Here is a 27,598-nt window from a genome sequence, read left to right on the forward strand (position 1 = left end):
GCATGGGGACCTGTCGAACCCACAGCCACAAGAAACTGCTTCAATGATGCCAAAGGGTGGGCTTGGGAGGAGCCAGGAAGCCATCTGGCTGCAGGCTTTGCATGACAGCTGATCACCGGCTGTGCTGTGCTGTGCTGTGGTGGGTTGAGCACTGCCCTCTTCCAGCTCCCCTTCAAGTGCCCACCACTCATCCCCCACCTTGGCTCACCAGGGACCGTTTCCGCACCATGATTAACGTGCTGGGTGATGCGCTGGCAGCGGGGATCATGGCCCACATATGTCGGAAGGATTTTGCTCGGGACACGGGCACTGAGGTGAGCGCAGTGAGGTCCAGAGGCCGCCAGGAGGGTGGAGCCAGGCGGGGTGGGCAGGGCACTAGATCTTCCACCAACCAGCTGGGCAGCCTCCAGCCAATCCCTCCCTTCATGCCTCTGGGCCTCGGTCTCCTCATCTGTTACAGGGTGACTAATTCCTCTAACATCTATTTATCGAGCACCCGCTGTGGCTGGCGCTGATACAGACACAGGAGGAACAGTGGAACAAAATATGATAAAATTCCCCACCCTCATGGAACTTACACTCTAGTGTAGGGATGGTCTGTCCCGTTTAGCCACGATGTGAGCCTTTGTAGGTTTGTGCAGGCTGTGTGGGCTTCAGGCTCCTTCTACAGGCAAATGGAGAAGGCTGTCCCCACATCATGGGGAAGAAGCTGAGGTCAGGCAGGGGAGCCACTGATTCCCCAGCTGGACCCTGTGGATTAAGTCCCCTCCTCTACTAAGGCAGCTCTAGTGGGAGGCAGGACAGCTGGGGAACAGGAGCCCAGGGAGGCTGTGACCTGCCAAGGTCACACAGCATGCCTGTAGGAAAATCCATCTTGTGGTTCCTAGCCCTGAGCTCATTCTGCCCCACTGGCCCTCAGTCCTCCCTAGTGTCTAACCTTGTTCCCTCCTGCTGCTACCAAGGCCTGTTTCCCTTCACCAGAAACTGCTGCCCTGTGAGACCAAGCCAGTGAGCCTCCAGGAGATTGTGGCAGCCCAGCAGAATGGCTGTGTGAAGAGTGTGGCCGAGGCCTCCGAGCTCACCCTGGGCCCCACCTGCCCCCACCACGTCCCCGTTCAAGTGGAGCAGCACGAGGAGCCGCCCGCTGTGAGTCTGGACCACTGCACCATCCAGATCAGTGAGCTGGAGACCAATGTCTGAGCCTGTGGAGCTGCAGGGGCAGGCGAGGCCTCCAGGGGCAGGGTCCTGAGGCAGGAACTCAACTCTCCAACCCTCCTGAGCAGCCGGCAGGGGCCAGGACCACACATTCTTCTCACCCTTGAGAGGCTGGAATTTACCCCGCTTGACAGAAAATGGATCTCAGAGAAGGGAAAGGCCGCACTGGGGAGCCCCAACCAGGGAGTGATGGGCCCGGCATTGCCCGAGGCCCCGCTGTGACAGTTTCCCCGGTGTGAGCCCGGTGAGGGCAGCTGGCAGGGGTTATCTGGCCCCACTTTCTGGATGACAGAGCTGAGGCCCTGAGAGCTGAAAACACTTGTCCAAGGTCTCACGTTAAGGTCAAGACACTAACTCAAATCTTTCAAGCCCCGCCTCTCCTCTTGGAGGACAGGGCAGCCTGTAGCTGTGTCCAGACCCAGGCCCCACCCCGTAACAGGTGGCCTCAGCCACATAGCTCTCCCCAAGGGGAGCAGCCCAGGGCCGAGCCCCACTGCCTTCCCCAGGCCACAGTGCGTCCAGTCTCCTGTCCCTCCACGTGTCTCTTGCAAAGCTCCTTGGATGTGGAGATAGATGTCTTTACTAGAGTTGAAAGGCCCCTGTGACACATCCAGGTCAGCCTCCCACGGGATAGGTAGGCAAACCAGGACTCCGGGAGGGAGGCGCAGCCAGGATGCTCTGGTGGACCTGCCGATGGAGCCTTGCTGTCAGAGCTCCCCAAAGGCCTGTGCATCCAAGTGGAGTCAGGTTTTCTATTCCTTTCTGTGTTTGCAAATTCAGTGTCGACTAAATAAAGTTATTTTGTTTTTTACTTATTGTGGGCTTCAACACCTTATGCTAGCCAGCGAATATGATATTAGCTACTGGGCTAATTAATACAGGCAGCCAGAGTGCAGACGGGCCTGTCTGGGCAGCCAGGATATGGACAGGCCTATGCAGGTGGCCAGAATCTAACAGGCTTGTCCATGTAACTGGAGTATAGACAGGTCTGTCCAGGCTGCCAGTGTGTGGACAGGCCTGCCAGTGTATGGGCAGCCAGAGTGCAGAGGAGTCTGTCCTGGTGGCTGCAGTAAGGACAGTCCTGTCTGAGCTGTCACATGCAGAAGACAGAGTACAAGCTAGCCTACCCAGGAGCCTATCTCAATAACCACAGGGCAGCTGGGCGTTGTCCAGTGTGGACAGACCTCTCTGCTGTGGTCTAGGCTCTGCTCTGCAGGCAGGGCCTTGAGATTGGTCCCCAAAGAAGAAACACATTTCCTTCCCAGTCTGGCTCCTTGTGGTGAATGCTTTGCTTTAGAGAGGGGCGTGCCCAGGGACATTTCCAGATGGTCTCCCTCATTCTCCCACCCCAGGCTGCCTCCAGAAGGCCTGCAGGGCACTCAGAAGGGCCCTGGCCACACAGCCTGTTCCAGATACGCCTTGGGGAGAAGATACAGCTCCCGGGTCTGGAGAGGCTTGCACCATGATGCCCATGAAGACACTGAGGCCCAGGGAGGGGACAGGCCTCCTCCAGTTCACCAGCGTCAGGAGGGCACCTGCTCCCAGCGCCCCACTCCTGAACGCCTTCCGCCCTCCTCCCAGAGGCGGAGTCTGAGGAGTCTGGGAAGAGCATGACCCCAGGACACCTCCTCCCACTGCAGGGCTGGGGGCTGTAGGCCTCCATGAGAGCATCCTTCCTTCGCTGAGGCCTCCTCACCTGGGAGAGGTCAGATGTCATCCAATGAGTCATTCCACCTTCATGCGGACAGGCTTACCAGCCCCTTCTCAGCGTCACATCTCTGAGACCCCTTGAGCAATCGAGTCTGTCCCAGCACAAGGCAGGAGTCTGCTCTTTAGTGGACTTGATAGGCGCATCCTCACACTCCTCCAGCAGCAGGGAGGTCACCACTTCCCGGGCATCTCAATCCACCGTGGGGCAGCTCTGCCCATCAGAGGCTCTTCTTAGCTCAGAGCTGGGTACCACCTCCCAGTGGCTTCCTCTCCCACTCCCAGCTCTGCCCCCCACTGGGGTGGGGAGCACACTGGGTACATCTGTTAGCTCTTTCCTGGTAAGGTCTGCAGAGACCTGGGCCCCCACGTCAGCTCTGCTCAAGCTCCCAGGCCTGCCTCCAGTCCCCTGCTCTCCTCTAAGGGACAGAACCCACTGGTAACGCCCCCTCAGTGAAGATGACCCGTGACCCTCCAGGTGAGCCCTTAACAGGCCCAAAGCCCAGGAGGTCCTTTGCTTGGGTGCTCCACCTCTGGGAATGCACAGTGAGCTCCCTTGCCGTGTGTGCTGGTTCAGGCCTCACCTACTATTCCCAAGTGGGCCATCTGCACACACCTCCAGGCCCCCTCACCAGGGGCTACGCCCTCTTCTTCCGGGATGCCTGCCTGTGCAGCTACTCTGCGGGCCCCGAGAACTGAACTTTCCACTGATGCCTGCTGGTCTGGCTGGGGCGCTGAGGGGCTTGTACCCTGCCCCCTCCACCCAGCACCAGCCCAGCACCTGGCAGGAAGCACGCACAGACATAGCCACAGGCTGTAGGGATAGGGATAATGCTTTTATATTAGTTTTTCTATAACAAGAAAAATCAGCTTCGAGATTTTTATCATTTTTTTCCTTAGAAAAGAATAAAAAATAAAGGCACCCGGAACTTCCCCCACGGGCCTGAAGAATAAAGGTGTCTCCTAGGTGCAGCTGGGCCCTTCCTCCCTGGCTCAGCCCAGCCCCATCGCCTCTGCTTCACTCCTGCTCCAAGGCCCCAGTAGCACCCAAGGGGCTCTCCCGTCCTGCCTCCACTGGGCTTACCTATTGGAAAAGTGCCTGTGCCCTGCCAGGGCGTGGCAGGGAAGGACTCTTAGCAGAGTGACTGCCCAGCTCCTGGAGGAGCAGGATGGGCCAGGCCAGACCAGCAGTCCTGAAAGCTCCTGTCCCCAAAGGGTAGGAAAGGAATAAAAGCCAGCTTTTGTGAGTTCCAGAGGGTGGCAGGCACCTGGCCACAGAGCATGGAGATACCCTTGTGTCTTCTCCAGGGAACGGATGGACAGATGGACAGGGCAGACGGCGAGCTGCTGTGGCTGATTCTGGCTGGGGCAAGAGCTGTCTGTGGCATAGGCTTTGGAGGGCTGTTTGCATACGACTTGTGCATGTGTGTGTGCGCGGTGTGTACACACATACACATGTCAGCAGGGGGAGGGAGTGGGTGCCTGTGTGTGCTAGGGTAGGGGCAGACCCTTCCCTGCATGATTCAGAGGGTGTGGCAGTGGTAGTGGGTATGTGGCAGAGACTGTGGTGGTTTGGAGGGCAGTGTGTAACGGGCTGTGTGTGGCTGAGCTGGGTGTGTGCGGGTGTGACGTGTGTGCACGTGTCTGGTCGTGGGACATGCTGCGGGAAGGGGTGGGGATATGAGACTGTGTCAGCCTGTGTCATGTGGGATGCCCCGTGTGTCCAGCTGGGTGTGTCTGTGTGAGCACGGCCGAGTGGGGGGCTCAGCACACAGGCGTGTGCTGCAGAAAGGAGTCCGGCGGTTCATCGTCCTGCAGAACAAGAAAGAGAGTCAGGGGCTAGCTCAGAGGAAACCCACCACCCCAAGCAGCCTGAGGGGGGCCTGCTGTGTGAGCCCAGCTGGAGGAGCTTTGGACAGGCCAGGCTACTGTGAGGAGGGAGGGAGCGTTGGCCCTGGGAGCCCAAAACCAGTGGGGTGCTCATGCCAGAAGGCCCTTGGGTCCCACCAGCCACTCCCCGGGGCCTCTCCCAGAGCCCCACTCAACTGACCTGAGATGGGGCAGATTCTCACCCACCCCAGGACTCCACAGCCCCTCTCATGAGGTCTGTGGTGTCCTCACTGAATGGCCCGTCATCTTGTCGCCAACCCCAACTCTGTGTGAGGACAATGCCTCAGAGAACGGCTCCACCTTCATACTCCCAGGCTCTGGGAGCTGAAGAAGGTGACCCCCAAGCTCAGCCTCTTGCCAGCCCCTCCACACATGTGGATACCCACCCCTGTGTACACTCTTCTCTCGCCATCAACTTGCGCCCCTCTCCCAGCTCCCTCTGTCACCCACCCAAGGGGCCCTCAACAGCCCCCTCTGGTTCCTCTTTGCCCCAGGCCCTACTTCAGTCAACACTCAACAGTGGCCCAGCAGCCCCTCCCACAGCTACGCCCTGGCCCTGTGACCCTCAGCCTGGCTCACTCGTCACCAGCTCTCCTCTGTCCTCAGACCACACCATCGTTCCTGGCTCCTCTCCAACATCCTTCTCTGAGTCCCTGCCCACCAGCCCTCCTGTCTGCACCTCCTTCCTTACCCAGCCTGATCCTGGTACCCACGCCTGCAGCCAGCCTCCAGCCAACACACTCCCTTGTTCCTTGCCCTCCTGTCCTGAACTCTTGGCTGAAAACCCAGCTGTGGGTGGATCCACCTGTCCGTCTTCTCCATACCTGTGGTCTGCGGAGCACCTCCCTGCTGCACAGAGAAAACGGAAGACTGGAGGCACCTGGCTGACATGGCTTCACATCCGGCCACCAAGCTACCAACCTGCCTGTGACAGCAGCACCCTGCCCTCTGTCCCTCCTGCTAAAGCCTGCAACTTCTACCATTCCCACAGGGGCCCTCACAGTCAGCTCTTTCCTACATCGGTAACTCCCCCTCCAGGCCAGCCTCTTCCCACCAGCACCCAAGCCGGCCCCCTCCGTTAAGAGGATGCATGTGGAAGATGCATGTGTGTGTTGGGGCATCTTCCCAGAGCCCCTCACACAGGCCTTCCCTCGAGAGGCCTTTGCTTCCTGTGAGGCTCAGAAAATGAGCGCTTCCTGAACCTCACACCCCATTCCCGCCTCTGCCCTCTCTCATCTCTCACAGCCAAACTTCTCAAAAGGCTTGTCTGCAGTGCCTGGACCCACTTCCTTTCCAGCCACTCTCCTCACCCCAGCTTCCCCTGTGGCTACAAAGTCACAGACAACCTCCAGGTGGACAACTCCAGTGGGCACTCCACAGTGCTCAGCTCCCTCAGTGCTCAGCTCCCTCAACCCCTCAGCAGCACTGACACAGCCAAGTCCCCCACTTCTAGACAGGCCTGTGCATGCACGCATCATGTGTACATGTGGGCATGCAGGTGTGTACGTAAGGGCCTGTGTGTGTGGGTACGCGTGGGTGTTTTGTGTGCATGTACTCACATGGATGTACACATGTGTGTGCAAGTATGTACATAGTCTAGGCCTGCAAGTATACCATGGAGTACAAGCATGCATGTGTGTCTGTGTGCATGAGTGTGGTGTGTGTATTCTGCCTGTGCATGGTTTGTGGATGTGTGTACATGTTGAGACGTGTGTGCACATGAATGTATGTGTGTTGGTGCATCTGTGTGCATTTGTGTGCATGTGCATATGTGCACTGTTTTACATACATGTGCAAATGCTCTCTGGCCATGGCAGTCTGGGGTTTTCCTACCTCTTTTCCTAACTGCTCTGTCTCAGTCTCCTCTCCCACGTTGCCTGACCCCCTCACTCACTCTCTCATGGCAAGCTTCCCCAAGCTTCCCCAGCTCCCTGCAGCTTCAGTGATTGTTTCAAGGCTGACAATGCCTGGAGCCCTCTCTCCTGACCAGACCTCACTCCTGAGCCCAGACCCACATGTTCAGTGCCCCCTGGGCACTCCTGTGACAGCACCCACACCCTGGGTGAGAATCTTCTGGAAGGTGTGGGCCTCCCATAGGCTTCAACCTTTCACTCAGGGCTGGTACATCCCAAGTGCTCTTATAAATGTGCTAAATGGGCAGATGAAGCAGAGGCCGGAGGGTGAAGAATGGACGGAAAGACTCTATATCGGGATCAGGAAGGGGAAAGAGCAGTGAGCAGAAGTGTGTGCTGCCCCACACAGGCCACATACCTAGGTCACATCTGGGTCACCTTGTCACTATCTTGTTTCCTCTTCCTCTTCCTCCTCCTCCTCTTCCTCCTCCTCCTTTTCCTTCCCCAAGCGGCCACGGTCCTTGGAAACGTCACCAAACTCAAAGTTGCCTTCAATGTCCAAGACCTGCAGGTGCTTCAGCCTCCGGAAGGCGCTGTCCACCACAGAGCCCACAGCTAGCTTGTTAAACCTGTGCAAGCATCAAGGCGGAGCCAGTGCCAGGAGCCCAACCCCCAAGGAACCCTCCCTTCCCACAAGTGGCCTCTCCAGAAGGTAACAGGGGAGGGAACGGCCCTCCTGGAAAGTGGTGCAGCAGGCTGGAAAGGCCAGGGGCTGAGAGCGCGGTGCATGATGGAAGGTACAGGCTGGTCTGCGCAGCCGAAGCTTGTGGTGGGACTGGCACTGGGCCAGTCTGCAAAGTGAGGGGTCTCTCTCTGCGCACACTCTCACTGTTATTTTGGAAGCCACATCTTTGGGAGCTGTCTCTATGCCGTCCCTGGCATTAACCCCAAGGCCTGAGGCTCCTGGGCTGCGGTAGCCAGGGGTCACCTGATATGGAGTGGCACACAGGCAAGGCCAGTGCTGAGCCGGGCCAGGGCCACACTCAGGGGTGGGAAGGTGGAGGCTGTGGCTCTGATCTCAGGCCCCTCACTCTCTGTGCTTCAGCTCCCCTGTAGATGCCTGAGGCACACATCAAGCCATCCTGATGTCATCAAGCCCTGGGCCTTCTGGGCAACTGAGCTCCTGGGAGCATACGCTGCTCTTCCCTGCCCTGGCTCCTTCTCTCTGATTTGGGGGCAGGGATTACGGGAAGTGCTGGGAAGAACCATCCTGGCTCTGCTGCATGGAAGCCCCTCATATCCTCAGGGAGCTGCATCCCCTGAATCATTCCAAATCTCCATCTCTTAGCCCCAGAACCCAGGGAGGACCTGAACATCTATCCCTGAGTGTGAGGCCCGGGCCTAGCCTGGAGGGCTGCAGACACAGCAGTCACCTGCGCTCTCAGGGCCTCAGCTCTCTCAGCTGCAAACCAGGAAGATGCTGTCCGGCATCCTTTCTGCCACAGTGACATTCACAACACCCGTGAACACTGGTTTCTAACGTTTCCAAAGTCCTTTGACAATCCTAGGAACCACATCAGACCTGGCCAGACTGTCCCCACCCTTGAGAGCTGAGCCGTGGTTACACAGTCAGCAGTGGAGCCAAGCTGTTCCCACGTGCATCAGCTGTCCCGTTGGAGCTAGGGCAGGCCCCACAGGGGTGTGTACAGGGCCTCGAGTGGCCTCCTACCTGAGAAAGATCCCCTTGAGGTTGGGTGTGGAGTCAAAGGCATTGGCGGGCACCGCACTAATCTTGTTGTTCTGCAGGTACAGGTACTCAAGTGACTCGGGGAGCCCCTCGGGGATCTCTGTGAGCTGATTCCCGGCGATGTCCAGCAGCTGCAGGGGCGACCAAGGGAGTCAGGGACTCCCACCTGTGCAAAGCACTTAACAGCTTACAAAACTCCCACCAAGCCCCCAGCCTATCTAAATCTAACAACAACCCTGTGTGGAGGAGGGAGTGTCTATAACTATCCCCACTTACCAGATTGGGAAATAGAGGCTCAGAGAGGTTCAGTGATCTTTCCAAGATCACATAACCTGTAAAAGGCTGTAGCCGGGTGTGCCTGACTGCAAACCGGTATTCTAATTGATGAATGTCCTACCCAGCTTCTTGTGCCTTCCCACATAAACTCACAGACAAGATGTTTGGGTGTCACAGTCCTACCTCCTGACACACTTGTCATTCCCATTAGACTTTGTCATTCCCAAAGATCTCAAGTGGGCAGAGCCCAGGGATCCTCCAGACTCTGAATCTCACCCCACTGGCCCTGGATGGGGGCCGCGGCAGGTGCTCGGGTGGGACTGCCCATTTATGGACCTCAGGGGCCACATGTACAGAGGCCAGGAGCAAGGGTGTAAGACCCACAGCGACCCCAGCACAACAGCCAGGCCCAGGCCATTCTCCAATCATCACGTTCCTGGCATCCAGGGGAGGACAGTCAGGGAAGTGGGTTCCCACAGGGAGCCGCTGAAGCCACTGGGCGGCCCCTAACCTGGAAGCACCCCACCTTCCCACCAGGTTCTCTGATGAGGAGTTTCCTTTTTTTTTTTTTTTTTTTTAATTTGAGACAGGGTCTCGTTCTGTGGTCCGGGATTGAGTGCAGTAGCACCATCACAGCTCTCTGTGGTCCAGGATCGAGTGCAGTAGCGTGATCACAGCTCACTGCCAGCTCCATTTTCCCTGGGCTCAAGTGATCCTCCCACCTCAGCCTCCCAGGGTAATGGAATACAGGTGCATGCCACTGCACCGGGCTAATTATTTTTTAAATTTATTTTTTTGTGGAGACGAAGTCTCACTATGTTGCCCGGGCAAGCCTCGAACTCCTGGGCTCAAGTGATCCTCCTGCCTCAGCCTCTCTAACTGCTGAGATTCAGGCATGAGCCAGCGTACAGAGTGGATTTCTCTTTCACCCATACTGGTTGAGTTGGGGGTTTTGTTACCAAAGTGAACTATGTGCCCAGGCATCCCTGCCTAATTCTGACCATGTGGTCACAGCAGCCACATTGACTGGCCAGCCCCAGAAAGCATGAGTAGATCCCCACCTCCAGCCCTCTGCAGACTGGTGAGGTGGGCCCACAGCTCAAGCTGGCCCCTCTACTTTCCATCCCAAAGCCAGACTTCTCCACACACCTACTCCTGTGCCTGCAAAGGGGTGAGCTTGACTCTCCCATATATACCACTGAAACTGGCCCCTGCTCCCCCTGAGCCTGGGGCCCCTACCTGCAGCCATGACCTTCCTTGCCTCCGCAGCCCTTCTCAAACCTGTATCTCCAGGTGGTGAGCTCACCTTGGCCATACCAGCTGTACTCTGCCCCTCACTCTTGTACCTGCAGGTGGGCTGGGCTCACCCTAGCACGCCAGCCACACCCTCTGCCTGACCCACCTCCTGCCTCCCCTAAGACCTAGCTTCGCCCTAGCCAGCATACCCAGCAGATACCTGAAGGTGAATGAGCTCAGTCTGGCCATACCAGAGGAACCTCCCTTACCACCCAGCCCTTCCCCTCACCCTTCAGACAGGTGGGCTCTGGGCAGCCATGCCAGTACCCCCCTCCATGGACATGGCCCAGCCTCCTCCCTTCGGCTTACCTGCAGATGGGCAAGGTCCACCCAGGCACGTGGGCCCAGGGCCCGACTGCGCAGTCGGTTGCTGGTGAGGTACAGCTCACGCAGCTGGGCCATGCCCGCCAGTGCCCCTCGTGCCAGGGCAGCCAGCTCATTGCGCTTGACCTTCAGCACATGGACATTTCGAGGCAGCCCAGGTGGCAGCGTGTGCAGCCGGTTGCCCGACAGGTCCAGCGAGCGCAGCAGGCGCAGCTTGCGGAACGCGTCGCGGTGCACCTGCGGGCTGGTGATGCGGTTGTAGCTAAGGTTGAGCTCCTCCAGGAAGTACGTGGTAGCAAAGTCTTCGCGGCCGATGCCTGTGATCTGGTTGTGCAGGATCATGAGGGTGCGCACGCGGCGAGGCAGGCCACTGGGCACGCGCTCCAGCGCATTGTTGTACAGGTGCACCGTGTGCAGCCGCTTGAGGCCCTGGAAGGCCCGCGGGTGGATGCCCTGCGCCTGCAGCTGGTTGCTGTGCAGCAGCAGGTACTCCAGGCTGCGAATGGGGGTCAGCACGTCCGCGTCCACGCTCCGGATTGCGTTCTTCTCCAAGTGCAGCAGCACCAGGCTGCGCGGCAGCCCAGCTGGGACCCGAGACAGGTTGTTGCTGGACAGATCCAAGTACTCCAGGCTGGAGAGCTTCCTGGGGCAGGGAGGGAATTAAGACGGTTGGCAGGAGCCCACATTGTGCTCGTTTCCACCACGATTCCCAAGAGAAGTGGCTGGGGAATTGCCACTAGCTCCTCCCAGCTCTGCCGCTCACTGACTGTGGGCCCTCAGTTCTCACTCCTTGGGTTTACTCAATGATATTCTGGTGTAGGAAGGATCCAGCATTTTCTGACATACAGGAGCTTACTTGAAGACCACTGTTTAACCTTTTGATAGCCTTTTATGGCTACCTTGATCCCTTATAAAAATGAAAATGTATTTGCCTTCAACAAGAATGCTTAAGTCTATATTTCGTACCAAGAAGCCAGCCTCTGCCAATGCTTCTTTATCTCACTGGAATCTTGGAAGGCCTTACTTCGACATAGTTCTTGTTCCCAGGGACAGAAATGTCAACAGAAGCATAAGGCTTAAAGTTCCTTCTCCAGGGAAGGTGGACAGGGGACATGTGTGAGGGGCTGGGCTGGGTGGTTGGCCCTGAAGGAGCTTCTCGGGCCCCGTGGTCACGCCAAGAACCTGGCGAGACAAGGACTCACCAGAAGGTCTCATTGTCCAGACCCTCGTCAGTCAGGTAGTTGTTCTGCAGGTACAGCTCGCGCAGGCTGCTCAGCTCGCTGAAGGCCCCTGGGGGAATCTTCTCCAGCTTGTTGTTCTGGGGGATGAAGGGAAGGGAGGAGAATGTGAGGGAGGACTGAGGGCAAGCTCAGGGCCTCGGGATGAGGTGTGGAGAGGAGTCTGGGAAGCCACCAGGAAGGGACCCATGTGGGCACCTGTGCCCATGTGGGCCTAAGCTCTTCCCCCGCAGGCCCCTGCCCCAGTGCCCTAGCCGTGGGGTCTGCTGTGCCCCTCCTTACCCCTCCCCTGCCCACCTTAAGGTGCAGCTTGTACAGGGCAGGCGGCAGGTGCTTGGGCACGTGGCGCAGGAAGTTGCTGGACAGGATGAGGACCTCGACGTTGCTGGAGCCATTGAACATGTTGTCCGGCAGCCCGGCGTCCGCCAGCTTGTTGTTGTGCAGGTACACAGACCTGCGGGTCGAGGCACAGGTCCTCACCCACCTGGGCTCCCCGGGCCCTGCGCCAGCTCACCTGGTGAGCCTCCAAACCCTTGCCCAGGCTGCTCTCCTTCCATCCAAACTCAAGGGTAGAGAGTTAGAAGGACCTCAGATGTTGCCTACACAGCTGACGGAACCAAGGACCAGAAGGGGGCCGTGCCCCACCACAGGTGGTCCCATAAGCTAGTGGGAGAAATAGGATTTCCTGACCCCTGGCAGAGGCTCCCCACACCTTTCAAGGTCTCAGTCGACCCCTGACCCTTTCAGCCCTGGAGTCCTTGTCTGACTTGCGGCCCATTCATCCCTGCCTGCCAACCCCACGCAGCCTGGTTCTGAGTTCCTAGGACTTCCTAAACACAGGGCCTATCTCTGCCTGCCTCTTTGGCCCTAGTGCCAGCACAGGGTCTGTCTCAGAGGAGGTGACCCTCATCCATTCAGCAAATATATAGTGAATATATTATGTAATATAATATATTAAATATAGATATATACATATACATATATGAGGTATATAAATAAATATATATACGAGATGCCAGAGCTGCTCTAGACTGAGGGCATAACAGTGGACACAACCAATGAGACAGACCCTGCCTTTGTGGAGCCAACATACTACTAGAAGGAGGGAAGACAAGGAACAAGGGTCATCTGTGACAGACACAGCTCAGTTTTGCTGTGTGGCCTCTCTTGCACCTCCATGTGTGGGATGGGGCCATGCACAGTGGCCCTGGGGTCCTTAGCCAGATGGAGAGTCAGTGAGACGGCAGACGCAGGGACAGAAGGGCACTGGGGTTGTCCAGCCCCCAAACTGTCCTGGGGGCGGCTCCCTAGCAGCCCCCCACCCCGCCCGCACCACCCTGCTCTCTCGCACACCTATGCCGCTGGGCGGTCGCTCCTCCCAGTGCAGCTCAGCGAAGGGCAGTTCTGCCTGTTGAAAGATGCTCCCCTCCCCCCAGGGCTGGGAAAGTGGGGACATCCTTACTGGTTCCCCACAATTCCTGTAGACCACACTCTCTGTCCTCGCCTCCTGGCCCAAGTTGTCCTCCTCTGTTAGGGCCCCTGAGTGTCCCTTCATCACAGCCCTGAGCACAGGGCCGCCTTCCAGGCCTGTCTCTGCCTCACACAGGATGGCAGCCTCCACCTCAGCCCCTCCCCTTGCCCCAGCCCAAGCCCAGACCACCCCCGACCTCTGACCTCAAGTTTGGCTTCTGGCCAAAGGTGAGCCCATAGATCTTGGTGAGATAGTTGGCAGCAAAGTCCACACTGATCAGGGCGTTTGGCAGGAAGCGGGGTGCCAAGGTCAGCTGGGAAGGGAAGAGTTGGGGCCAAAAGAGCAATGGAGGAGCAGAGGCCAGCTGTGGGTCCCGCTGCCTGCTGACCACCGGGGCCCCTTCACTGCGTCTCCCTGCAACCAGGCCATCTTTCTCAAATTGAAACCTGTCCCACCCCCCTGCAGAAACAAAATCCAAACCTCTCTGGATCTCCTCAGCACTCAGCTTGGCATTCAAAGCCCTCAGGACTTGGCCCCTGCCCTGCCCGTCCTCCTGGGTTCATCCCGAGTGGATAAGGGGTAGAGGTGGGTGTGACTTTTATACCTGATCTTAGCCAAAAGGCCGAGAAGCGATGGGTGTGACTTTAAGGTTGCTCTGGGCTGCTCCAAGAATGGGGAGCAAGTGAAGAGGCAAGCGTCCAGGTGAGGGATGGGGGCCAGTGCGGTAAGAGCTGAGGACCTCAATGGGACTAGACATGGTCAGGAAGCTCAGGGCCCAGAGGCACCATTTGTGGCTTGGACCAGTGAGGTCGTAGGTGGCTGGAGTTGCCCCTTACAGAGCTGGGAAGACAGAGGAGGACTGGGTCTGGGGACTACGGGCAGGAAGCTGTAGCTTCCTTCCACTGGATGTCTAGGGGAAATGGCAAGGAGGCAGGCAGATCTCTGAGTCTCAAGTCCGAGGAGTAGAAAGGGTTGGAGACAGCCACTGGACATGGCCATGATGCAGATGGGAGACAGAGTCTGGGAGGGCACAGGTAACCTCCAGAGAGTGGAGAGAGAGGAGGGGCTGGGACAGAGCTCTGGAGCATACCAAATATTTTGAACATGAATACCTTTCTGCCTTCACTCATGACGTTCCTTGTACTGCAGTGCCCCCCTACCCTGGGGCCCCTGCCTAGAATCCTATTACCCTCCATGCCCCTGCTCAAATGCCATCTCCTCCAGGAAGCCCTCCAGGTATGACTTCCCCAGTGGGGACAAGCTCTTCCCCCTCTACACTCCTGTGGGCCTTGGCTTCTGTCTTCATGACCTGACACACTCTGATGCCCTGAGTGATAGGCATGGGGTCAGGGTCTTCCCCACCCCTGACCTGGGGCCATGTCTGAGCAGTAACAGGGACCCAGCAGCCAGTCCAGAAAGGCCCTGGTGAAAGTTCATGGAACTCAGGGAAGACAGTGCCTGGAGGACAGGGCAGCATACCCCCCACCCTGCCTTGAGCCCCTCACCTTGTTATTGGCCAAGTACAGGTAATTGAGGTTGGTCAGATGCTCAAACGCCTTCTCTGGGAGCCCTTCAAAGGACAGGCATCGGTCAGAGCCCTGGATGAAGGAGACGCTACAGGGAAGCATAGCGAGCACCCACCCTCCCCCGCCAGCCGCCTGCCAGGACTGGGGAGGCAGAGGCAGCTCAGATCCCCTCCCAAGCAGTTGGCAGGGCCCGCCCAGCCCTGTTCTTTCTCCTTGCTCACAGGAGCCCAGGCTCAGAGGAGCAGGCAGTTACTATCTACTGAGGGACTGACTCCTCGCTCTGAGTGGGGATGACCCCTGAGAGGTCAGGCCAGCGGCAGAGCACCCAGCCTGACCCTTTTCTGCCAGGAAGAAGTGCTCCCCTCTGGGAGAGCCCCAGAAGGTCAGAGCCCCGTTCATAGGCAGGTGGGCTGGGCTGGGAATGGCTCCACGCAGGGTGGGGCTGCGGCTCTGGGCCTCCTCACCACCTGGCTCACCCCAGCTCCATCTGGCAGATGAGTCAGGACTCGGCTGCTGCCGGGAGCCCTGCCAGGCTGGCCTCTGACCCTCGTTTCCCGGCTCCAAGACCCCCAGATGCTGGACCTCACCCACATATCTAACAAGAGGGAACAGTTATATAAACTGGCATGTCTCTCCACGGAACACCCTGCTGCCGCTGTGTAAGAGGATGGTCAATGAGAGGCTTTAGCAACCCGAGAGAGGCGGCCGAGCTGAACGGCTAAGAGAAACAGAGCAGGCTGTGATATCATAGCATGTGTTCAGCCACGAGTTTAAAACACAAAGGAAAAAAGACCACTGGACTGTGGTGATGGCTGCCCCACTAACTACAACTCAGCCAATGGTACCTTTGAATTGGGTAAATCGTATGGTATGTAAATGATACTTCAAGAAAGCTGCCTTTTAAAAAATGGAAACAAATACACCAAAATGTCAATAGTAGTTAATTCCAAGTGGCAAAATTAGGAGAAATTTTCTCTTTCTATTTTGTTTTACAAAGTTTCTATCCCAATCAGATGTTATTTTCATGATCAGGAAAAACAAAATCTTTTTAAAATGTGAGGACTCTACAACTCTTGGGTTCTAAAGGCCCTCGGAACCGAAGAACCTGCGACAAGGTTCTGGAAGCTCAGCTTCTCCGAAGCGTCTCTCCTGTGCATCCCCCAGGTCTTAGAAACACCCGCCTGGGGCGCACAGGAGGGATCAGAAGCTGGTTGGCGTGTAAGAGGTTTTCTCACTCTAGGGAGATTCTTCAAGCAATCACTATATCAACAGACACAGAGGTTTCCCAGTTTTCACATAATGAAGATCAGGGATCCAAACTTCTTCAGAAAGCTAAAGAGGCACCATGTGTCCCATTGGAATGGCAGACTTTGCAGCCATTGTTGCATAGGGATTACACAAATTGAAGAGCAGGAGAAATATGAAAATGTCCCTTCATCTGATCCACATGCATGTGGCAGCCCAAGGCTTTGTTGTAGGAGCCATGACTGTTGGTATGGGCTAGTCCATGTATCAGGAATTCTGGGCAAATCCTAAGCCTTAGAAGGAGAGAGCCTCTCTTGGTCTTGTTGGAGGAGCTTGCTTTAGTTAGACAGCTTTTTTCTTTTTTGAGATGGAGCCTCACTCTTATTGCCCAGACTGGAGTGCAACAGCAAGCTCTCATCACTGCACCCTCCACCTCCGGGGTTCAAACGATTCTCCTGCCTCAGCCTCCTGAGTAGCTCGGAGGCTGCTGAGTAAGCGCCCGTCAGCACACCAGGATAATTTTTTGTATTTTTAATAGAAACGGAGTTTCACCATGTTGGCCAGGCTGGTCTCGAACTCCTGACCTCAGGTGATCCACCTGCCTTGGCCTCCCAAAGTGTTGGGATTATAGGCATGAGCCACCACACCTGGCCTAGTTAGACATCTTTCTCACGTCACCTGAATGCACTTGATGATGTCCACCTTCTTAAACTGTTCAGATGAAATTAGTTGTAAAGAAGACAGGGACGTCTAGGGGAAATGTCAAGGAGGTAGGCAGACCTTTGAGTCTCAAGTGCAAGGAATAGAAAGGGTTGGAGACACAAGGATCGGAGGGCACCGGGGTTGTCCAGGCCAACCCTGACGTATTCCCAGTTTGCTGCAGAATCTCATGTTTTGGATGTTATATAAGGGTCGTATTTTCCCCAGTTAATTTATCTTTTTTCTATCTGTCTTGTGGACTGGCTGGCTCTTTTAGAACTCTGTCCAAAAGTGCATGGAATATAACTTGTAAAGTCTCCCACAACTGATATTACCTATGTGTGTGTTTAAACCAAATTTAGAAAGCTTGCGATAGAATTGCACAATAATAATATTTATTAAAGAATCACAATTGTAAACATGAAAATAACTTATGGATTCTAGTTTAGTTCTTTTGTAATTGCAGAATTATATTTTTGCTGCTGTTGTATTAGAATCATTTTGAAATGTCATCTTGAAACAGAATCATGTATTTTAACTCATGCAAAGGTAAGTGAACACTTTAAAAATGTGTGTGTTGCTTATTTTCTCCTTAAGAATTATAAACATTTAACTAAACAAATGACCTGTAATGGAATTGATGAATGACTTATGAGCATGCTGGTTTGGCCAGACAGTATACACAAACTTTCATGTGCTACAGAATGTTATTACACTTGTGAAATTCTCTTGTCTAACCTGAATTTACATTCCATGGTGATAACATGGTATATGTATTGTTATTAAAGTAAGTGACTATGTCAAAAAAAAAAAAAAAGAAGAAGAAGAAGAAGAGAAATACCCGTGTAGTATTCAGGCAAGAAAAGGGAGCCCCTTGCCCATGTGGAGCTGGTTCTCATGCAGCCCCACTGCTAGCCCGGCCCGGGCCTGCTCTCTTCCATCCACACCCCAAGATCCACAGGGCCAAGCTCTCCCCCTGGGCACCCAGCCTTGTTCAGGCCCCCAAGGCCCCACTCGGTGTCCCTGACCCTGGGCTCTGGGTGGCCCCTCACCTCGGGAAGTCAGGCGGTTGTTTTGCAGGTTCAGCGTCTCCAACCGGTGCAGACGGGAGAGCTCCTCAGGGTAAATCTTTTCCAGCTGGTTGTTCTAGGGGGTAGGGGGTTGCGAGGAGGCAGCATCAGCTTAGTGGGATGTGCCCTGGACTCCATTCGCTACCCGTAGCTCCAGTCCTAGAATCCAGTCCACCTGCTGGGTGCCTCCCTTGGAATTCTCCCCCATGGCAGCAGACCCCCAGTGCCAGCTCTGGGCCAGGTCTGGATATGGGCTCTGGGGCACAGCAGTGACCACAACAGCTGTGTGGGTTCGGCCTTCAGGGAGCCCACACGTGGACATCTATGGGCAGTTCAAACTCGACATGCTATCTCCTCCAGACCTGCTCCTGGAGCCTTCCCACCTCGTGACAGGCAGCCACAGCTGCTCCCCAAGCCAGAAATCACTTTTCCTTCCCCTCCTTGGCCCTGCAGTCCCCTTTTCCCTTGGAACACATGGAAAGCTGGGGCAGGTACCACCTCCTCCAGAAGCCTTCCTGGATTGGGTTGGGGCTGGATTAGGAGGCTGCTCTGGGCCCCACACACAGTCCTTCCATCTCCATCTGGTGCCTCTACCTGTTTAAGTCTCTGCCTCGCCCACTGACTGTAAGCACCCAAAGGGTAGGGAACACTGAGCCCTGCCTCCATGCCCAGCCCCCACACACGACCACAGGCCCAATGCAGGCGCCTGAGAGAGCTGGTGTGTGGATGAAAGAAAGTGACAGTAAGAGCTGTGCTCAGCATGGCCCTTTTTCTCAGTGGCTGCCCTGGCCTTGGGCTACCACGGCCGCCAGCTCAGACCCACCAGTGTGGATGACGGAAGGCAAGTCACTCTCCCACACTGGGCCTGATCGCCTCTGGGAATGCGTGCCACAGCCCCTCCATCTCCCAAGGGCTGCTGGGCCACACAAGGCAAGGATGGGTGCGCCTGCACTCCAGGGTGCTCCCGGTCTGGACACTGTGTCCCACCTCTCAAGGTTCCAAATTCTAGCCTGCCCCTTGGCTGGAGACAGCACTCCATCCTCCCAGGCCCCTCAGTATTCTGTCAGGTCTACTTTGCTCTGGTTTTCCTGGCCCTGTAATGGTGGCTGTGCATTCAAAGGGTCAGCTGCTAGGCAGGTCTGTGTCCATTTTCAGACAGAGCCTGGCTCAACTTACTGGGCCCAGCCAGGACGCTAAGTGAGCAAAGGGGGTTTTATTGTACTAACACAGTGCTCCATGACTGGGACATCAGGAGGGGTGTCACCTGGTGCAGCCAGGGCCCCAGGAATCTGACCCTGTAGTTGGGAGTGGAGAGCGGCACATATTGGAGGTTCTGGGTGAACAGGTTGCTGGGAATGTCGGGGTTCTGGGATGGGAGCCAAGGGTGTGCGGGCAGCCCCCGTGACCACGGGTGCAACGCCGACCTCACCTGCAGAGACAGGTGGTTGGTGTGTTCAGGCAGGTCCCCTGGGAACTCACGCAGGTCGATGCCGCCACAGTCCACGACGCCCTCCTGGGAACAGGCACAGTCTCGGGGACAGCTGATCGCTGCTGGGCCAGGCCCGGGCTCCTCAGGGCTCAGGACCAGCACAGGCTCCTCCTCCGCAAATTCGTTCTCTTCAGGGCTCAGGCTGTGGCCGCCGCTTCGACCAAATCCTGGGGCTCTCATGGCAAGCACAGGTCCCAGGTGCAGCTGTGGCGGCAGCAGCAGCAGGAGCAGCAGCACCCGGCTCTGGGCCATGGTGCCTGCAGGGGGTGCCGAGTCAGATGCACCTGGGCGCAGGGCTGACGGAACCTGTGAGATACAGTGGACACAATTGGGGCCCTCGAAAGTCATGACAGGGCCCTCCCGAGCACAAAGCAGGGCCCACTCTGGACCGTCCTCAGAGCCCAGCCGATGACTGACTGCCACTCTCCGTACCTGCCCAACCCCCACCAGGCTGCCCTCCAGAGGCGGGGGACGAGGTAAAGCCCTGTCCTCTGGCAGGTCTGCAAAACCTTCTGCAGCCTTCATTCAGCAGGCTTGACCCTAAGGAGTCTGTACCCCTATTTCCTAGAAGGGGAAGCTGAGACACCAGCTGGACTGTGCTGAGCCCTTGCTATCCTGGCACTGGTGGTGTGGGAAGACCCCGTGCCTCCTCCAGCAGCCACAGGCCATGGTGAGCCAGCGCCGGCAAGGTGCATCCCAGCTCTCCAGCTTGCCATTCTCAGGTCTTCCTGACTTGGTCCTGACTCTCTTCCAACTGTCCCCTCAACTGCCCCCAGTTCTACAGGACTATTGGATAGCTCCTCCCTCCAGGCCTTTGCACATGCTCTTCCTTCTGCCTAGAGTACCCCTTCCTCTCTCTTGTGCAATCAGCATTTTCTTTTCTAGGAACCAACTTCAGTGCTATGGGACATGGGAAAAGGGGGAGCAGCAGGACGCTGCGATGCCCTGGGGCTCCCCGTGACTGCGTTCACCCAGAGCTTAGCATTAGTTGGGTTGGGTTTTGAATAGCAAAGGTGTCTTCTTCCCACAGAGAGCTGTGAGCAGCTCTCTGTGTCTGGGCATAGGTCAAGCCCAGTGCCCGGCACAGAGAAAACATCTGTGACTACAACTGCTGCTGCCCTCATGGCCTCCCAAGTCCCATTCCTGATGGGTATCCCCTCAGCTGCCCTCACCAGGGCTTGATGTACTCAGTGACCACTGCCTGCCAGAGACCACTCCCAGGCATGGCCCCCGGGTCCAGCAAGGACGGGGTACAGGGGATGATCTCAAGCCCACAGAGGAAGATGCTAGAAGATGCCATTGTCCCAGCAGTCCCATGGCGTACGCTTGGCTCTTGGTGGGTTCCTGGGTTCTCTTTACAGGGACTCAGACATCTCTGGGCTGTGATAAGACATGCTAGTAGCTCAGGTTCACTGACTCTCAGGTCCCACAAATCCCAGTTTGAGTCCCACCTCTGACTTGCTGAGCCTCAGTTTCCTTGTCTGTACAATGCATATAATACATCTAAACACACAGCTTCTGTGGAGTAAGATAAGACGCAAAGCACCTGGCTTTTAGGTGACGAGGTGATAAGGTGATGCTATTAGGTGATGAGGAGCTGCTGTCACCACTGCAGCAATCATGCACAGGAACATGCGGCACTAAATGAGCAGCAGGGACAGCGGCAAGGACCTGCTGGGGACGCCTCCAGCACGGGGGACATTCACTCCTGAGCTGAGTGGCCACAAGTCCTGGCTCAGGCTGAGCCTCTCTCCCCACCACCAGATCAGAAACCATGACCATAAAGCAGCTAGAAGGGTCTGGCAAGACCCTGGGCCTAAGAGGGTTTTGTAAACAGGGAGCTTGACAATGATGTTAATGTCTGGAGCTAGCGGCCACAGCTGCAACCTTGGCTCTGGCCTCAGCTCTGGCTCTTATGTGACTATAATCGTCTAAACCTCAGCTTTCTCCCCCATCCTTGGGTATGATAACAGCACTGTCCTTGTGGGAAGACTGGGAGGGGTCAGTGAAATGCATGTACTGCACACAGTAAGTGCTCAATAAACGTTAGCTTTTCCTGCCACTCACTAATTGTCTGTTCCATGGGCATGGTCTGCACCCCTGCCATACCACTGCTCACTCCAGAATCCTCTGCTCCTGCTCCTTTTCCTTCCCTTGTCTAGATCTTGTAGATCTTGCTGGGTTTTTTTTTTTTTTAAGACAAGACCTCACTCTGTCACCTAGGCTGGAGTGCAGTGGTGCAATCATAGCTCACTGTAACCTTGAGCTCCTGGGCTGAAATGATCCTCCAGCCTCAGCCTCTCAAGCAACTGGGACTACAGGGGTATACCACCATGCCAGCCAAATTTTTTAATTTTATGTAAAGATGGGGTCTCTCTATGTTGCCCAGGTGGTCTCAAACTCATGACCTCAAGTGATCCTCCCAAAATGCTGAGATGACAGGCATGAGTCACTTGGCCTGGCCCTTCGTTTGTGCTTTCTGACCCAATCTCAGGCCCACCTCCTCCCAGAAGATGTTGCAGACATTGTAGTGGCCTCTGAGTTCCTGCTGCCCTGTGGTGGCCATGGGATTTCAGATACCACTTTGCCTCACTTGGTGGCTCAGCCAGTTATCTGAAGTAAGGGCCCATTTGTGCCTGGGCCTGTACTGGGCACTGGGACACAGGTGAGGTGGAAAAGATCCTTGTCCTCCATCTGGAGGGGGCAGCAGACCCTGGTCCCAACAACCCCTCCCCACCCAGACTGGGGGTGGGCGGAGCAGCGTAAAAGGGGTCCCAAGGAGTAGGAGGTCCTAGAGGAGACAGGAGGGGTGGCAGCCAGACTTGCTTGACCCTACAGATCCACATGGTTTATGGAGACTCAGGTCTCAGCCACTGGCCCAGCAGAGAACCAGGGAGCCCGGCACACCTGCAGCTTCCAGGCTCCAGGGATCAGTCGGTAGCAGCGAGTAGCACCCACAGCAGCCCAGCCCTACGCTGGCTCCACCACACCCCTGCTGCCCCTGCCCCCTGACCCAACACCGGTCTACAGACCATCATTCCCACAGCACATTATAAACTCCACAGCCAGCTCAACAGCCGGAAGCCCCTTGCCCATCTGACCCCACTGCAGTCTGGTGTTCTGAGAGTGGGAGTGTGGGCACAGGCCCAGGCCCCAAATTCAATCAGGGCAGAAGGCCAAGGAGAAGAATCCAGGGGAAGGAACTCTGGTCTCACATATCCTGTGCACACACCAGGCAGGCTGTTCTGCCTCCTCGCCTTCTGTTTGGTGTCTGTAAAAATCTGTAAACTGTATCCATAAAAATATTGAATTTATATTAACATTGTGCACCATACTGAAAATGCTATCATCACCACTTTACAACTCAGGGAGCTGAGGCCCAGTGGGGTCAGCCAGTGAACAGCTGTTAAGTGGCAAAGCTGAGCTCCCAGCCCACATCACATCAACAATGCTATGCTGCTCTCCCCTAGGCCAAGCACGACGGGGAGCAGGGGACCCAGACAGAGGACTCAGTGTGGCTTCTGCCCTCCAGAGACCCACAGCTGCACCGGCCACTCCATTAGCCACGGGCCACACGTGGCTACTGGGTACTTGAAATGTGGCTGGTCCACATAGAGATGCAAGTATAAAATGTAGTGTCCATGGATTTCAAAGACATAGTACAAAAAATAATGTAGGATGCCTCATTAATATTAATATTAATGACATCAAATCCCATTTATTGTTATATTGATTACATGATAATATTTTGAACAGGTGAAATGAATGTTACCAGTTTCATTTTACTTTTTAAAATGTGGCTTCTGGCTAGACAAGGTGGATCATGCCTGTAATCTCAGCACTTTGGGAGGCTGAGACAGGTAGATCACTTGAGCCCAGGAGTTTGAGACCAGCCTGGGCAAGACGGTGAAACCTCATCTCTCCAAAAAATTAGCCAGGTGAGGTGGCATGCACCTGTAGTCTCAGCTACTCAGGAGGCTGAGGCGGGAAGATCACCTGAGCCCAGGAGGTTGAGGCTGCAGTGAGCCGTGATCACACCCCTGCACCCTAGCCTGGGTAACAGAGTGAGGCCCTGTCTCAAAAAAGAAAAAAAAAATGGCCCCTCTAGAAAATGTTGCATTGCATATGTGACTTGCATTTGTGGCTTACATTATATTTCTATTGGACAGTGCTGGTCTGCAGCTTTATGCATAAGCTGAGTATTATAATCCCATTCTAAGGGATGACTACCAGGCAAAAGGGAAAGGGTCATACAAGCAAGGGGGTCGGTGTGTGCGAAGGCCCAGAAGCAAGACAGTTCACACTCACGAGCCTGCTCTCTCATTTAATTCTCACAAGTAGCTCCCAACTCCGTTTCTTAGACTAGTGAACAAAGGCTCGGAGCAGTAAAGTGACTCATCCAGGCTTACACAGCAGTCAGAATTGGAACCCATGCCCTTCTATCTCTAAAGCTCTCCACATGAGAAACACTCACTGCTGGCTGAGCTGCCCCTCTGTCCAGGGGTCTGAGTTCTTCCTCACCAGGTGGACTTGAAACTCCTGGAGACCAGGGAGCTCCCCTGCTCTTCCCCACACACCTCCCACACGGCTGGGTACCCACAAGGGGCTTTAGGGGGCTTATCTTGCTCCATTCTTAGAAGAGCAAGGCTGAGTACAGTGGCTCATGCCTGTAATCCCAGCACTTTGGGAGGCCGAGGCAGGAGGCCAGAAGTTCAAGAACAGCCTGGGCAACATAGTGAGACCCCATTTCTAAAAATAAAAAATTAGCCAGGTGCCGGATGTGATGGCACATGCCTATAATTTCAGCTACTTGGGAGGCTGAGGTAGGAGGATCACTTGAGTCCAGGAGCCCAAGGCTGCATTAGCTGTGATTGTGCTACTGCAGTCCAGCCTGGGTAACAGAGTGAGACTCTGTCTCAAAAACAAAAAACAAAAACAAAAACCACAAGTAGGAAAATTTAGATGCAGATGGGTCAGTGGTATGGCCAAGGTCACACAGCTAGTAGGGCTGGACCTGCCCAGGACCTCACAGCCCTGAGAGTGGCTGGCCAGGCTGGAGGGACCACACTCCATGCCCTGTCTGTCCTTCCTACCTCTCCCTCCATTCCTGCAGTCCAGCACCTCTCTGCCAGGGTCAGGCCCCCTTAGCCCTCACCCACCCCAATTGCACAGCCTCACGTCCACCCTGTGTCATGCTCCTGCCCTTCAGTGGTCCTTATTTTCCAACGATAAGGTGTGTGGGGAAGAGCAGGGGAGCTCCCTGGTCTCCAGGAGTTTCAAGTCCACCTGGTGAGGAAGAACTCAGACCCCTGGACAGAGGGGCAGCTCAGCCAGCAGTGAGTGTTTCTCATGTGGAGAGCTTTAGAGATAGAAGGGCATGGGTTCCAATTCTGACTGCTGTGTAAGCCTGGGTGAGTCACTTTACTGCTCCGAGCCTCTGTTCACTAGTCTAAGAAACGGAGTTGGGAGCTACTTGTGAGAATTAAATGAGATAGCAGGCTCAGCCTGTCACCGCTGGCACCAAGTAGGTGTGACATAGCAGGGGTTACTATTACTGAGAAAGTAAGCGGGACCCACCGTCTCCTCCAACCCCCACCAGGGAACCAAACCTCAAGGCCCAACGTGTGAGGTTAAGGTAGGACTAGAAGAAGGAAGGGAGAGGGAGACCCAAATCAAGAGGCGGATCCTCAGCCCCCAGCACTACCTTCCTTCTACACCCAAATTCACTACAAATCCACTGACCACCTGCTCTGTGCTGGGCCCCAAACAGCTGCATCTTACTGACTCTAATAGAAATCCTGGGACTACATGTTTGTCTTCCCATTCTGCAGATTTGGAGCTCAAGCAAAAAGGGCTGGCATTGTTGCCCATCCCTAGAAAGCTCCTACTCAAATGCCCCTGCTCAGGGAAGCCTCTCCTGCCCCCTTGGCTGGGTTAGGGTGTTTCTGGGTGCTTCCACAGCAACCTTGGCCAGCTTTATCCTTCAAGTCTCAGCTGGGCCTCCCCTGTCTCCCCAAGCCTGGAGTGGATGCTGGGGAAATGTTTGCTGAATGAATGACTTTGTGAAAGGCAGAGTTGGAAAAGATCTTAAGATCTGCAATATGATCTGCTCTGACTCCCCCAGTTTGCAAATTAGTGTGTTAAAGCCAAGGCCAAGAGTCAAATGTGGGTCTTCTGACTCCTGCCCAGAGGCTTGAGTTGGTCTTGAAGACTGAGCAGGAGTTCTCCAAGTGGACAAAGTGGGAGAAACAGCCCTCCAGGCAGAGGCAGGGTGTGATCAAAAGGCAGGGGTGGGGCTAGAGGAGAGGGATGTGTGTTTAAGGAAGGGTCAACAAGGTGGGAGGCCTAGGTGGCCAAGGGCCTCCACCACCATGCTAGTGTTGGTGACAGGGACTCATTAAGGGTTCCAAGCAGGACACGATCAGCACTTTCATGTATGACTACACCAAGCCTAAAAGTGCCACCATTAGTAATCCCTTACCCTAGACTCAGGCAGAAGGGATAAAGTGTGTGCCCACAGATGACATGAAACACAGTCGTGTGACTCTGACACTTCTTAACTTGCACTTGAGGCTAGAGTAGATTGGGTCCTGGGCCCTAAGAGTGGACATGAGGGAGCAGAACCCCCAGACCAGTCCCCACGGGTCTTTCCCAGGGCAGTCCCCAGGCTCTTCTGAGTGACCTACCTCGGAATGCTGTGCACCTGCAGGCCAGCCAGCCTCCTTGCTCACCATGAGCCCTCCTGCCTCACCGCTGCCTTCCCACTGTGGAAGGTTTCTATACAAAGGAGGGATAGGGGACGGGACCACCCAGGGGCTCTCCCGGTTCACACCAGTGGCGCCTCTTGGAGTGGAGGAGACCACAGCTTCCCCTTCCCTGGCCAGCCGGTAATCGAAAGGGCAGACAGGTCAGTAATTCACTCCAAGCGCTGGGGGCGCATCCTCTGCGCCTCCCAGACCAGGTCAGTCAGTGCCGCGCGCACTCGGGCCAGGGTGCTCGCCTCTTGCTGCCGCGCCTGCTCCTCTCCAGAAGGCTGCGGCGCCCTCTCCTAACCCCAGCCCCCGAGGCTGCCAGGAGCCTCGCCGTCCCGCCACCACCTCCTCTTCCACCTGACGGCACGTCAGGTATTCCAACGCCACGATCTCATCCCCCGCCCCAGGCCGGGCTGTGGCTCGGGGACCTGGAACCTGAGGCTTCCGCTGCATTAGCAGAAAGGCGCGGACCTCGCTCCTAGCACTTCGCGGACCCCCACCCCCTCCTCCGTCCAGTTGTACCGGCTGGGAAGCAGCCGAGTAGACAGACAGACAGACGGACTCCAGGCCGCCAGTGGTTGGCACCAAGCTGGGGCGGCACAGTGGCCGGGGAAGCCGAGCCCCAGAGGGGACCCACCCGGCGGCCGACGCGCCCTGGAGCCAGATCTTTGCCCCTCTCCGGGCCTCAGTTTCTCTATCTATAAAGAGGTGGAGGTTGGACTCGCTAGGGGGCCTGATGAGTCAACGTGGAAAGACGCGGGCTACTCCGGGCCCAGGCTCTCCTGACAGGGGTCCCCGCCCCTACACAGTTCCACCTGCCCCCCACATTCCCTGTCGCCCGCCGGAGTCCTCCCACTCCAGCCCCCGCCCCCATCCGCCCTCAGATTCTTTCCAGATGTGCGCAGCGGGAGGGGCCTGGGGACGGGGACCTGCCTCTGCTCAGAGAGAAGGCCCCTGCCTGGGTCCTGACTGCGCAGGGGTCGCACTCCAGAGGAGGAGATCTCCGGCCGTGCCCTCCGTGCAGGGTCCTACAGAGCGGGTGAGATGCGGCGGCTCCGCCCCAGGCAGCTGCTGGAGCCATCCGGAGAGGCGAGGAAGTCTGAGTGCGCTGCCCGGGCTCAGCCCCCGGCCCCCCGGCCCACCCTGGCCGCCAGAGCCCTGTACCTGCTGCGCCCCAGCGCCGAGCCGCGCCCAGCCGGCCGAACGCGCTCCCCCAGTCTCAGCTGCGCTACGCGGGCTCGGGCTCCTTCCATTCAAGTCAAGCAGGGCGCTCCGCGACGCAAGTTTTGTTGTGGGTTTTCTCCTCCCCGCCTCTCTCCCGCCCCCCTCCCCCACTCCCCACCCCCCGCGAGCATCTGCTGGACGCCGGCCTCCTTCGGACACAGGCGTAGGGTCCCCCCAGGCGCGGGCAGGAGAAGGCCTGCCCCCTACCCGCGCGGGACTTGGCCTAGCCCCACTTTCCGGGGAGGCAGAGCAGTCTCACCGACCCCTCTTAGCCCCGGCCGCCGCACCACGCCCCCCGAACCCCCACCCTGGAGACCGGGAAGGCGGGCTGTCTAGTCCACGACTCTTCCTAGTTCCCAGCCTTCCGCACTGGAACTGGACCCCCTTTAGGCCCCGACACCTGAAAGGAGGGCTGGGAAGAGGGGTCCTTCGAGCCAGTGCCTCTGAGCTGTATCTGCCTCATTACAGAGGATGTTGCAACGCTCCAGGCACGAGTACCTTTCCGTTCACTCTCCCACCCTGGGGTCCTGGGCCGTGGCTAATGGGGCCGTCAGCCAAGACCCTGCTGGGCCTCTT

The 27,598-nt window shown here is 56.4% G+C and overlaps 2 protein-coding genes and 1 pseudogene across 3 annotated transcripts in view; 2 read left to right on the plus strand and 1 right to left on the minus strand.

Annotated features, from left to right (window-relative positions):
• The window catches only part of SLC1A7 (solute carrier family 1 member 7), a 54,432-nt gene extending 52,408 nt beyond the window's left edge, over positions 1-2,024 (plus strand). The window contains 2 exon segments of the mRNA XM_033226330.1: positions 212-314; positions 982-2,024. Of these exon segments, the coding sequence (XP_033082221.1) occupies positions 212-314; positions 982-1,200 (322 nt within the window). The 3' untranslated portion in view covers positions 1,201-2,024.
• A 1,716-nt stretch (positions 2,025-3,740) lies between these two features.
• Positions 3,741-27,572, minus strand: PODN (podocan). Of its 2 annotated transcripts, none has more exons than XM_033226331.1 (11): positions 27,521-27,572; positions 18,987-19,352; positions 17,540-17,633; positions 14,523-14,587; positions 13,221-13,330; positions 11,844-12,000; positions 11,511-11,626; positions 10,294-10,951; positions 8,395-8,543; positions 7,084-7,294; positions 3,741-4,734 (listed from the first exon to the last, which is right to left on the minus strand). In XM_033226331.1, the coding sequence occupies exons 2-10, from the start codon at positions 19,296-19,298 to the stop codon at positions 7,111-7,113; spliced, it is 1,845 nt and encodes a 614-aa protein (XP_033082222.1). In that variant the 5' UTR covers positions 19,299-19,352; positions 27,521-27,572; the 3' UTR covers positions 3,741-4,734; positions 7,084-7,110. The 2 variants fall into 2 exon arrangements, with proteins under 2 accessions (XP_033082222.1, XP_033082223.1); XM_033226332.1 differs by lacking the exon at positions 27,521-27,572 and adding an exon at positions 26,963-27,210.
• LOC117091334 lies at positions 14,834-16,086 on the plus strand (annotated as a pseudogene).
• Positions 27,573-27,598: the final 26 nt, after the last annotated feature.

Source organism: Trachypithecus francoisi, unplaced genomic scaffold (genome assembly GCF_009764315.1).
Source record: "Trachypithecus francoisi isolate TF-2019V2 unplaced genomic scaffold, Tfra_2.0 Lachesis_group12, whole genome shotgun sequence".
NCBI lineage: Eukaryota > Metazoa > Chordata > Mammalia > Primates > Cercopithecidae > Trachypithecus > Trachypithecus francoisi.

What these genes read in the sequence shown, in the direction of transcription:
- PODN (XM_033226331.1), bottom strand. Translation starts at nt 19,298, where the DNA reads ATGGCCCAGAGCCGGGTGCTGCTGCTCCTGCTGCTGCTGCCGCCACAG. An exon ending in TGTACAAGCTGCACCTTAAG is followed by an intron (nt 11,627 to 11,843) that starts GTGGGCAGGGGA and finishes TTCATCCCCCAG; the next exon opens with AACAACAAGCTGGAGAAGAT. An exon ending in CTCAAGGGGATCTTTCTCAG is followed by an intron (nt 7,295 to 8,394) that starts GTAGGAGGCCAC and finishes ATGCTTGCACAG; the next exon opens with GTTTAACAAGCTAGCTGTGG.